Below are 13,221 nucleotides of genomic sequence, written 5' to 3' on the forward strand. Positions count from 1 at the left end.
GCCATCTGAAAAAAAGACTTATTTTACTTATGATTTTCACCCATGTTGCAGGTTACAGAGGGACATAGATAAGCTGCAGAGCTGGGCTGAGAGGTGGCAAATGGAGTTTAATGTGGAGAAGTGTGAGGTGATTCACTTTGGAAAGAATAACAGAATGTGGAATATTTGGCTAATGGTAAAATTCTTGGCAGTGTGGATGAGCAGAGGGATCTCGGTGTCCATGTACATAGATCCCTGAAAGTTGCCACCCAGGTTGATAGGGTTGTGAAGAAGGCCTATGGTGTGTTGGCCTTTATTGGTAGAGGGATTGAGTTCCGGAGCCATGAGGTCATGTTGCAGTTGTACAAAACTCTAGTACGGCCGCATTTGGAGTATTGCGTACAGTTCTGGTCGCCTCATTATAGGAAGGACGTGGAAGCTTTGGAACGGGTGCAGAGGAGATTTACCAGGATGTTGCCTGGTATGGAGGGAAAATCTTATGAGGAAAGGCTGATGGACTTGAGGTTGTTTTCGTTAGAGAGAAGAAGGTTAAGAGGTGACTTAATAGAGGCATACAAAATGATCAGAGGGTTAGATAGGGTGGACAGCGAGAGCCTTCTCCCGCGGATGGAGGTGGCTAGCACGAGGGGACATAGCCTTAAATTGAGGGGTAATAGATATAGGACAGAGGTCAGAGGTGGGTTTTTTACGCAAAGAGTGGTGAGGCCGTGGAATGCCCTACCTGCAACAGTAGTGAACTCGCCAACATTGAGGGCATTTAAAAATTTATTGGATAAGCATATGGATGATGAGGGCATAGTGTAGGTTAGATGGCCTTTAGATTTTTTTCCATGTCGGTGCAACATCGAGGGCCGAAGGGCCTGTACTGCGCTGTATCGTTCTATGTTCTATGTGTGTGTATGTATATACATAAATGGTGGGGGGCAAGTTAAAGTGGGGAATTAGGAATTCAATAATAGCAACAAGTTGTATTTGATGCTTATTTCATAAATGTTCTTTCTTTAAATAAACAGTAATTGTGTTTAAACTTACAAACCCAGTGACTGTAATTATTGGGTAGCCAAGGGCCAAAGACTTTGGGAATTTTTATAAGAACTATTGGCTAATTTATTTGTGTTGCAACTCCAGGTCAAGTAGGGCTGGAATTGACAACATATTAGCCCAGGGTGTCCTCACAGAACATCCAACAGTATTTGCATCAGTATGAAATTCACTTTAATTAGATCACTAGCCCTTGATTTAGTTGCTTAGCGCTTGGAAATTGCAAACCCCGACACTTGCCGCTGCACACCTACAAAGGCAGGCACTGGTCTGCTTACCAGTATTATATTTCACTCTACTGAGAATCATAGAAATGCTGATGCACTTTCCAGACTTCTGTTACATCATGGCTCCACAACCCAAAATGAAGTCAGTGCTTTTGATGTGAACCAAATAGAGGGGCTGGTTGAGCTATCGGCTAAACAGCTGGCTTGTAATGCAGAACAAGGCCAGCAGCACGGGTTCAATTCCTGTACCGGCCTCCCCGAACAGGCACCGGAATGTGGTGACTAGGGGCTTTTCACAGTAACTTCACTGAAGCCTATTTGTGACAATAAGTGATTATTATTATGTTACCTGGTAAAATGGATCAAATTTGACTTGAGACGCAGAAGGATGTTGTGCTCTCCGAAGTTTGGCTGTGCACACCGAAAGGTTGGTGTGCTATCCAAGAAATGACCATTGAGCTTAGATTTCAGCTGACTCTGCAAGGCAATTGTCTATTATGGGGAATCAAAAGTTGTTCTTCCTCCAAAACGTCAAACACGTGAGAAATTTCACCTCAGTCACATGGGAATCTTTAAAATGGGCCGCATAGGGGCTGGTTTAGCACAGGACTAAATCGCTGGCTTTGAAAGTAGACCAAGGCAGGCCAGCAACACGGTTTAATTCCCATACCAGCCTCCCCGAACAGGCGCCGGAATGTGGCGACTAGCAGCTTTTCACAGTAACTTCATTTGAAGCCTACTTGTGACAATAAGCGATTTTCATTTCATGGTGGCACAGTGGTTACACTGTTGCTTCACAGTGCCAGGGACCCAGGTTCAATTCAGACATTGGGTGACTGTCTGTATGGAGTTTGCACATTCTTCCCGTGTCCATGTGGGTTTCCTCCGGGTGCTCCAGTTTCCTCCCACAGTCCAAAGATGTGCAGGTTAGGTGGATTAGTCATTCTAAATTGCTCCTTGGTGTCCGTAAGACAGGTTAGGTGGGGTTACAGCAGAGGACAGAAGAATGGGCCTAGATAGGTCAGAGGGTCGATGCAGATTCGATGGACCAAAATGGCCTCTTCTGCACTGTAGGGATTCTATGATTCTGTGAAATCTCCTATGATTGGATTTGAATGTCACTTGTACCAAGGTACAGTGAAAAGTATTGTTCTGCGTACAGTCCAGACAGATTATTCCACACATGAAAAAACATAGAACATACACAAAATACACAATGTAAACGCATAGACACAGGCATTGAATGAAATGAAATGAAAATGAAAATCGCTTATTGTCACAAGTAGGCTTCAAATGAAGTTACATGAAAAGCCCCTAATCGCCACATTCCGACGCCTGTTCGGGGAGGCAGGTATGGGAATTGAACCGTGCTGCTGGCTTGCCTTGGTCTGCTTTCAAAGCTAACGATTTAGCCCGGTGAGCATACAGGAATGTAATACCACTCAGTAGAGATGATGTGTGAAGAGATCAGATCAATCCACAAGTTCATCAGTCCATAAGTGGGTCAGTCAAGGAGTCTGGTAACAGCGGGGAAGAAGCTGTTTTTGAACCTGTTAGTACATCAAATTGCCCCTTAGGTGTCCAAAGATGGACATGTAGGTGGGGTTACGGTGATAGGGCGAGAGAGTGGGCTGGTGTAAGGTGGCGGTTTATCAGAATGGATTTGCTATGTCTGCATTTTAAAGGAAAGATTGGTTCAAAGCAAGCAGATAAGAAAAGATCATGTGGCACAAGTAAACAAACTCGTGCTTAATCTGGATCAGTCTGCTTAAGTCAGAAAATACTGCGGAACACCAAACTGGCTTCCGGGAAGAATCATCAAGCACAAGAACCACTAACCTATGATGCTGAATCTTCCTGGGAAATCGGGAAAAGACACACTGGCCAGATTTGAGAAATCAAATCCAAAGAACCAAATTTCTAGGGATTCTCCGTCATGGACAGATTTGAGAAACATCTGCTCCAGTTAGTGAATCTCAACTTGATTCAACTGACGAATCTGGAGCACGAACTGCTGAAATTGACCAGCAGAACCTTCCATTTCCAAGCAAACCAACTGGATATCCAAACCAACACCCAGCTCTAAACCAAAGCAAATTTGCAAACGGTCTGATCGATTTGTTCCTGGCTAAAAGGAGAGATGTAATCTGTGTGTAAAATTCATGCTTTTGTAAAAGAACATTTCAGTTAAAAGCGCTATATAAAAAAACCTGCATTCGGCTGTGCTATAAACAAAGTTTGAGGAAAAGGAAGAAAGGAGACATTGTTTTTCATAGAAAGCTCAGTTCAGAGCTGACGCACTGGGTCTCATTGCCAAAAGCAAGCTGAAGTCAAGCGTAGACAGCAAACCAAACCAGTGGCAACCTGGACCACCCACCAGCTTGCCCACTTCCTTTATTCATTCATGGGATATGGGCATCGCTGACTGGGCCAGCATTCATTGTCCATCTTGGAGGGCATTTAAGAGTCAACCACATTGCTGTGAGTCTGGAGTCACATGTCAGCCAGACAAGTAAGGATGACAGATGGGCTTTTCTTCAACTGACAATCCACAATGGTTTCATGGTTACCATTAGATTTCTAATTCCAGGTTTTTATTGAATTCAAATTCCACCTCCTGCCCTGGTGGAACTTGAACCCAGGTACCAAGTGTATTACCCTGGGTCTCTGGATTATTAGTCCAGTGACAATACCACTATGCCACTGTATCCCCAGGCATCACTCGCCTGACAGACACTGCAGGTCAGGCTTCATAAAACATAGAAAATAGACGATGTGGAGATGCCAGCGTCGGACTGGGGTGAGCACAGTAAGAAGTCTTACAACACCAGGTCCAACAGGTTTGTTTCAAACACTAGCTTTCTGAGCACAGCTCCTTCCCCAGGTGAATGAAGGGGTATGTTCCAGAAAAATATATATAGACAAAGTCAAAGATGCCAGAAAATGGTTCCCCATCTCTGGATCTGTAACGGCTCGCATTCTAAGCATTGTCTGGCATCTCTGAATTTGTCCATATATATGTTTCTGGAACATACCTATTCATTCACCTGAGGAAGGAGCAGTGCTCCGAAAGCTAGTGTTTGAAACAAACACGTTGGACTTTAACCTGGTGTTGGAAGAATTCTTACCATAGAAAATAGAAGTAGGCTATTCAGCCCTTCTAGCCTGCACCATTATTCAAACGACATGACTCAAATGAGAATCATGGCTGATTCTCCATCTCACCAGCATACGCCTGCATTCTCCAAATACCCCTCGACACCTTGTAAGTGTAGAAAATTACCGATTTTCTTCTTAAAGAAATATAATCACTTGGCCACCACAGCCTTCTGTGGTAGAGAATTCTGCAGGTTCACCACACCAGTGAAGAGTGAAAATAGATAAGTCCCCTGGGCTGGATGGGATTTATCCTAGGATTCTCTGGGAAGCTAGGGAGGAGATTGCTGAGCCTTTGGCTTTGATCTTTAAGTCATCTTTGTCTACAGGAATAGTGCCAGAGGACTGGAGGATAGCAAATGTTGTCCCCTTGTACAAGAAGGGGAGTAGAGATAACCCCGGTAACTATAGGCCAGTGAGCCAGTGACAATACTTCTGTTGTGGGAAAAGTCTTGGAAAGGTTTATAAGAGATAGGATGTATAATCATCTGGAAAGGAATAATTTGATTAGAGATAGTCAACATGGTTTTGTGAAGGGTAGGTCGTGCCTCACAAACCTCATTGAGTTCTTCGAGAAGGTGATCAAACAGGTGGATGAGGGTAAAGCAGTTGATGTGGTGTATATGGATTTCAGTAAAGCGTTTGATAAGGTTCCCCACGGTAGGCTATTGCAGAAAATAGAGGCACGGGATTCAGGGTGATTTAGAGTTGGGATCAAAAATTGGCTAGCTGATGGAAGACAAAGAGTGGTGGTTGATGGGAAATGCTCTGACTGGTGTCCAGTTACTAGTGGTGTGCCACAAGGATCTGTTTTGGGGCCGTTGCTGTTTGTCATTTTTATAAATGACCTGGAGGAGGGCGTAGAAGGATGGGTGAGTAAATTTTCAGATGACACTAAAGTCGGTGGAGTTGTGGACAGTGCAGAAGGATGTTACAAGTTACAGAGGGACATAGATAAGCTGCAGAGCTGGGCTGACAGGTGGCAAATGGAGTTTAATGCAGAAAAGTGTGAGGTGATTCATTTTGGAAGAAATAACAGAAAGGCAGAGTACTGGGCTAATGGTAAGATTCTTGGTAGTGTGGATGAGCAGAAAGATCTCGGTGTCCATGTCCATAGATCCCTGAAAGTTGCCACCCAGGTTGAGAGGGTTGTTAAGAAGGCGTACGGTGTGTTAGCTTTTATTGGTAGAGGAATTGAGCTTCGGAGCCATGAGGTCATGTTGTACATAGAACATAGAACGATACAGCGCAGTACAGGCCCTTCGGCCCTCAATGTTGCACCGACATGGAAAAAAACTAAAGGCCATCTAACCTACACTATGCCCTTATCATCCATATGCTTATCCAATAAACTTTTAAATGCCCTCAATGTTGGCGAGTTCACTACTGTTGCAGGTAGGGCATTCCACGGCCTCACCACTCTTTGCGTAAAAAACCCACCTCTGACCTCTGTCCTATATCTATTACCCTTCAATTTAAGGCTATGTCCCCTCGTGATAGCCACCTCCATCCGCGGGAGAAGGCTCTCGCTGTCCACCCTATCTAACCCTCTGATCATTTTGTATGCCTCTATTAGGTCACCTCTTAACCTTCTTCTCTCTAACGAAAACAACCTCAAGTCCATCAGCCTTTCCTCATAAGATTTTCCCTCCATACCAGGCAACATCCTGGTAAATCTCCTCTGCACCCGTTCCAAAGCTTCTACGTCCTTCCTATAATGGGGCGACCAGAACTGTACGCAATACTCCAAATGCGGCCGTACTAGAGTTTTGTACAACTGCAACATGACCTCATGGCTCCGGAACTCAATCCCTCTACCAATAAAGGCCATCACACCATAGGCCTTCTTCACAAAACTTCACAAAACTAGTTGTACAAAACTCTGGTGCGGCCGCATTTGGAGTATTGTGTGCAGTTCTGGTCGCCACATTATAGGAAGGATGTGGAAGCATTGGAAAGGGTACAGAGGAGATTTACAAGAATGTTGCCTGGTATGGAGGGAAGATCATATGAGGAAAAGCTGAAGGACTTGAGGCTGTTTTCGTTAGAGAGAAGAAGGTTAAGAGGTGACTTAATTGAGGCATACAAGATGATCAGAGGATTAGATAGGGTGGACAGTGAGAGCCTTTTTCCTCGGATGGTGATGTCCAGCATGAGGGGACATAGCTTTAAATTGAAGGGAGATAGATATAGGACAGATGTCAGAGGTAGGTTCTTTACTCAGAGAGTAGTAAGGGCCTGGAATGCCCTGCCTGCAACAGTAGTGGACTCGCCAACACTAAACGCATTCAAATGGTCATTGGATAGGCATATGGACGATAAGTGAATAGTGTAGAGAGACTTTAGAGGGGTTTCACAGGACGGCGCAACATCGAGGACCGAAGGGCCTGTACTGCGCTGTAATGTTCTATGTTCCTCATCTCAGTCCTAAATGGCCTACCCCATATCCTGAGAATGTCACGCCTTGTTCGAGACCCCACAGCCAGAAGTAACCACACCCCTGCATCCAGTGTCCAGCCCACTCAGAATGTTACACATTTCAATGAGATCCCCTCTCATTTTGTTCCAGTGAATACAGTAAGTCAACCCCATCTCTCCTCATTTGACATGCCCCTCCACCCCAGGAATCAGTCTCAATAAATATCCATCAATCGTGGACGTTCACCACGCTCCTTCTCTGGCAAGTCTATCCTTTCATAAAAGGAAACCAAAACTGCTCACAATATTTCAGGTGTGATCTCACCAAAGCCCTGTACAGCTGCAGTAATTTATTCTTTCATGGAATGTGGATGCTGCCAGGAAGGCATGCGTTTATTGTCCATCCCTGATTGCCCCCTGAAGTGGCCTCACAAACTACCCAGTTCAAGGGCAGACGGCAGATTTCCTTCCCTAAAGGACATTAAGTTTTTCCAATAATTGCTGATAGTTTTATGGTTACCAGCTTTCGGCTCCAGATTTATTGATTGAATTCAAATTCCACCAGTTGCCGTGGTGGGATTTGAACCTATGTTCTCAGACCCTTCGCCTGAGCCTCGGGATTAGCACAAGGCCATCGTCTTTCCATCTTTACTCCGATACTCAAGTCCTCTTTCAATGAAGGCCGACATACCATTTGCTGTCCTAACTCCTTGCTGGGCTGCACCCTTGCTTTGAGTGATTGGTATACTAGGACACCCAGGTCCCTTTGTATGTCAACATTTCTCAATATATCACCAATTAAATCATATTCTGACATACTGTTTCTCCATCTGAAGCGGATAGCTTCACGTTTATCCATGTCATACTGCATCTAACATGTATTTGCCCATTCACTCAACTTGTCTAAATCACCTTGAAACCTCTTGAAATCCTCCTCACAACTCCGATTCCCATCAAGTTTTATGTCGTCAACAAACTTGATAATACTTCTTTTGGTTAACTCATCTAAATCATAGGTGTATACTGTGATTAGCTTGGGCACCGGCACTGATCCCAGCGAGACCCCACTAGTCACTGCCTGCCATTTATTCCTACACTCAGTTTCCGGTGTGCTAATCAATTCTCAATCCATGCCAATATATTCCCTTCAATCCCATTCAATTTAATTTTACACAGCAATCTCTTATGTAGGACTTTATCAGGGACTGGTTTAGCACAGTGGGCTAAAATCAGTCTTTTCCACAGTAACTTCATTTGAAGCCTACTTGTGACAATAAGTGATTACTATCATTATCAAAAGCTTTCTGAAAATCCAAATACTCCCTCATCTACCCTACTAGTTATGTCCTCAGAAAACTTCAGTAGGTTGTCAAACTATTTCCCTCTCATTATTCCATGTTGACTGTGTCTAACCCCGTTGATATTTTCTAAACGTCCTGCAATCGTATCCTTTACAATAGAGACTAGCATTTTCCCTACTACTGATGTTAGGTTAACTGGTCTGTAAATCCTTGTTTTCTCCCTCCCTCCTTTTTTAAATAGCGGAGTCAAATTTGCCGGAATTTTTCCAGAATCTACAGAATTTTGGAAGATACCAACCAATGCGTCTGTTATTTCTATGACCACCACCCTTTAGTACCTGGGTTGTACATTATCAACCCCTGGGGATTTATCAGCTTTCAGTCCCATTAATTTCTCCAGCATTATTTTTCTAGTGGTGCTAATTTCCTTCAACTCCTCCTTCTCACTAGACTCTTGATTGCTTAGAATCTTTGGGAAGCTATTTGGGTCTTCCTCCATTAAGACAGAACCGAAGTAGTTGTTCAATTGCTCTGCAATTTCCTTGTTCTCCATGATCAATTATATAGAACATAGAACAGTACAGCACAGAACAGGCCCTTCGGCCCTCGATGTTGTGCCGAGCAATGATCACCCCACTTAAACCCACGTAACCCGTATACCCGTAACCCAACAATCCCCCCATTAACCTTACACTACGGGCAATTTAGCTTGGCCAATCCACCTAACCCGCACATCTTTGGACTGTGGGAGGAAACCGGAGCACCCGGAGGAAACCCACGCACACACGGGGAGGACGTGCAGACTCCACACAGACAGTGACCCAGCCAGGAATCGAACCTGGGACCCTGGAGCTGTGAAGCATTGATGCTAACCACCATGCTAATTCTCCTGTTGCGGCTTGTAAGGGACCATTTATCTTCACTAATCTTTTTCTTTTTAGTTTCCTGTAGAAGCTTTTAGCGTCAGCTTTTATGTTTCTTACAAGTTTATTCTCAGTCTATTTTCCACCCTCCTAATCAATCTCTTTGTCCTCCTTTGCTGAATTCTGAACTTCTCCCAATCTTCAGGCCTGCTACCTTTTCCAGCAACTTTATATGACTCCTCCTTGCATCGAATAATATGCATAATTTATTTTGTAAGCTGTGGCTGGGCCACTTTTCTTGTTGCATTTTTGCGCTAGAAAGAAATGCATAATTGTTGTAATCATGCATTTATTCCTTAAATACGAGCCATTGCCTACCCGCTGTGCCTTTGAATGAAGTTCCCCAAACTTAGCCAACTTGAGCCTCTCAGCTTCCTCTGTTTAGATTTAGAACCCTAATTTCAGATTGGATTTCTTCACTTTCCATCCTAATTAAAAATTCTATCATGTTATGGTCACTGTTCCCTAAAGGATCCCGCAAAACAAGATTAATTAACCCCTTCCCTCTGCATATCAAATCTAGGATAGCTAGTCCCTCATTATTACCTTGCAATTTCTCATTCTAATGCTCTGTCTCTCCCAATCTTTCATTTTGCTTTTCCCTTCTAATGTTAATTCTGGTACCAATCGTCTCGGCAACTCGTCAATAATACTGACCAAACTCTGCCTATTGACGAACGTCCACTCCCATTGCCCATGAGAATGCTCGGTCGCTGCTCGGTTAGTCAGCACCAGGAAAATAATATCACTTGGATTCTTGCTTGCGCTAATGAAATGGCTGACGTTTTCTTAACTATAGGACCCCATCACTTATTCTTCCAATCTTCTTGTTCTCTGCACAGTTGAGTCACCCATGGTGCCATGAACTTGGCTCTGGCTGCACTCCCCATCGGAATAACCACTCATCAATATTCAGCCTGCGGGCTTCCTACCTTCTTGTTTCCATCCTCATCAACAGCGTTGGAATCCTTCTCTGCAGCTGGGAGATGCACAACACATTGTATCAGCTGCAACACTAAGGCTGTCACCATCTGAATAAAGAGTGGCTCTCCGTCCATATCACTGCTGTTTAATCTGTTTAATAAAACATGAACAAAATCAGGGCTCATGTCACTGACATCACTAATTCAGTTAAGACTCGCCTCCTATTGTTAAAACTGCAACATGTGGGTCCAGGAACACTTCAAAATTATATTTCTCTGTGGCATAACGGATTAAACAGCATCATTCCAACTTTAGAAATCGAGTTTAAATCGCCTACATCTGCTGGTTGTAAAAATCCTACATAAAATGAGTGTAGGTTGTCTCTATTGGCCAAAGTACAAACGTGCTCCGAATAAAAATTAAATGGGCAACATAAAGAAGCCACAGCATGCTGGTGTGGGTAGGGAAGGAAATCTGACATCAGAACACAAGATGATAAGAAATAGAAGCAGGAGCAGGCCAAACTTGCTCCACCATTCTATAAGATCCTTGCTGATTTTCTACTGCAACAACATATCCCTGTACTATCCATATCCCTTGATGCTTTTAATATATAGAAAGCTATCGATCTCAATCTTGAACATACTCAATTACTGAGCCTCCACAGGGAGAGAATTCCAAAGATTAACCAGCCTCTGAGTGAAGAGATCTGTGGAATTCACTGAGTGACTTTAAGACAGAGATAGATAGGTTCATGATTAATAAGGGGATCGGGGTTATGGGGAGAAGGCAGGAAAATGGGGATGAGAAAATATCAGCCATGATTGAATTGAGGAACAGACTCGATGGGCCGAGTGGCCTAATTCTGCTCCTATGTCTCATGGTCTTATTTCTCATCTTGGGCAATGGTTTGCCCTTATTCTGAGACTATGCCCTCTGGTTCGAGGCTTCCCAGCCAGGGGAAGCACCTTTCCTGCATCTACCGTGTCGAGCCCTGTAAGAATTTTGTATGTTTCAATAAGATCACCTCATCTTTTTAAATGCTAGAGAATATAGGCCAAGTATATTTAATTGTTCCTCAGAGGATAATCCCCCATCCCAGAAATTATTTAGTGAACATATGATGCACTCCCACTTTGGCAAGTATATCCTCGTTTAGGTAAAGACACTAAAACTGCAAACAATAATCCAAGTGCGGTCTCACCAAAGCTCAATGTAATTGCAGCAAGTCATCTCTATTCCGATAAACATATCCTCTTGCAATAAAGCCAACTTACACACAGCACTTACACAAAGAGTGAATCGTGTTACCTGAAATTTCTTAGACTCCTCTTACTTGTTGGGAGTTTTGCAAGCGAGGCAAACATCTCTTCTAATATCAACTGTCTGTGCTTCTCATACCTTGAGAACACCTGTGAAATGGTCCAAAAAAAAATCTTCAGCTGGATGATGGATTTTACAAATGGAGCACAAAAACCTACGGTACTAAACTCAGAAATAGCCCATACTGTGGCATGAAACTCAGAAAACCCCCACACTGTGGCATGTCTATCAGGCTGTTGCATACCTTGTTACTCGGCAAACCAGCCAGCAATGTAGAAGAATCAGCTGGATAAGAAAACAAGACGTGCATTTCAGGACTGAACACCTTCATCGGTGAATTAATTTAAAATTAAACATGAAAGACAATTTATTTTCATAGCACCTTTCATAACTAACAAATGTCTCTCCAACTGCTTTACAATTGAAGTACTTTTGCTGTGTTTTCCTGATATTTATCTTGATTCAAAGGATGTGGATATCGCTGGCTACACCAGCATTTATTGCCCTTCAGTTGGTGAGTTGCCTTTTTGAACAGCTGCAGTGCCCGAGGTGTAGGTACACCTACTGTGCTGTTAGGGAGGGAGATTCAGGAGTATGACCCAGCAACAGTGAAGGAACTTTGATATATTTGAGTCAGGGTGGTGAGTGACTTGGAGGGGAACCTCCAGGTGGTAGGGTTCCTAGGTATCTGCTGCTCTTGTTCTTCTAGATGGTAGTGATTGTGGGTTTGGAAGGTGATGCCTAAGGAGGCTTGATGAGTTTCTGCAGTGCCTTTTGTAGATGGTGTACACGGCTGCCACTGTTCATCGGTGGTGGAGGGTTTGATTGTTCGTGGAAGGGGAAGAATCAAGCGGGGCTGCTTTGTCCTGGACAGTGTTGAACTTCTTGAGTGTTGTTGGAGCTGCACTTATTCAGGCAATTGGAGAGTTTTCCATCACACTCCTGACTTGTGCCTTGTAGATAGTGGACAGGCTTTGGGAGGGTCTTTGAGTTACTTGCTGTAGGATTCCTATCCTTTAACCTGGATAAAAGCAAATTATTGCGGATGCTGGAATCTGAAACCAAAGAGAAAATGCTGGAAAATCTCTGGCGGGAGAGGAAAGAGCTAACGTTTCAAGTCCAGATGGCCCTTTGTCAAAGTTCATCATTGCTTACAGGAGTTATCTGGACTCAAAACGTTAGCTCTTTTCTCTCAGATGCTGCCAGAGCTGCTGAGATTTTCCAGCATTTTCTCTTTGGTAGCCTTTAACTTCCCTGGTAGCCACAATATTAATATGGCTAGTCCAGTTCAGTTTCTGATCAATGGTAACCCCCAGGATGCTGATTGTGGGGAATTCAGCGATGGTGATGCCATTGAATGTCATGGGGCAATGGTTAGATCCTCTCTTGTAGGAGATGGTCATTGTCTGGCACTTGTGTGGCACGAATGTAACTTGCCACTTGTCAGCCCAAGCCTGGATACTGTCCAGATTTTGCTGCATTTGGACACTGACTGCTTCATTATTTGAGTCATCACGAATGATGCTGAACATTGTGTAGCCATCCGCAAACATCCCCATTTCTGACCTTATGGTGGAAGGGAGGTCATTGATGAAGCAGCTGAAGGTGGTTGGGCCAAGGACACGACCCTGAGGGACTCCTGCAGTGATGTCCTGGAGCTGAGATGCTTGACCTCCAACCACCACAACCATCTTCCTTTGTGCCAGGTACGACTCCAACCAGCAAAGTGTCCAGATTTCACCCCCATCATTGAAGATGGAGATATTTGTGGGGCCTTCTCCTCGAGTGAGTCGTTTAATTGTCCATCACCATTCACAGATGGATGTGGCAGTGGTTGTGGAATCACTTAGCTCCAGCACTTGCTGCTTATGCTCTTTGGCACACAAGTAGTCCAGTGTTGTAGCTTCA

The 13,221-nt window shown here is 43.9% G+C and overlaps 1 protein-coding gene across 1 annotated transcript in view; it reads right to left on the bottom strand.

Moving 5' to 3' along the window:
* LOC119970799 (nipped-B-like protein) overlaps positions 1 to 13,221 on the bottom strand; it is a 559,915-nt gene that overhangs the window by 206,481 nt on the left and 340,213 nt on the right. Inside the window, 2 exon segments of the mRNA XM_038805973.1 lie at positions 9,999 to 10,140; positions 11,302 to 11,402. Of these exon segments, the coding sequence (XP_038661901.1) occupies positions 9,999 to 10,140; positions 11,302 to 11,402 (243 nt within the window).

This window comes from Scyliorhinus canicula, chromosome 8, assembly GCF_902713615.1.
Source record: "Scyliorhinus canicula chromosome 8, sScyCan1.1, whole genome shotgun sequence".
NCBI classification, from domain to species: Eukaryota; Metazoa; Chordata; class Chondrichthyes; order Carcharhiniformes; family Scyliorhinidae; genus Scyliorhinus; species Scyliorhinus canicula.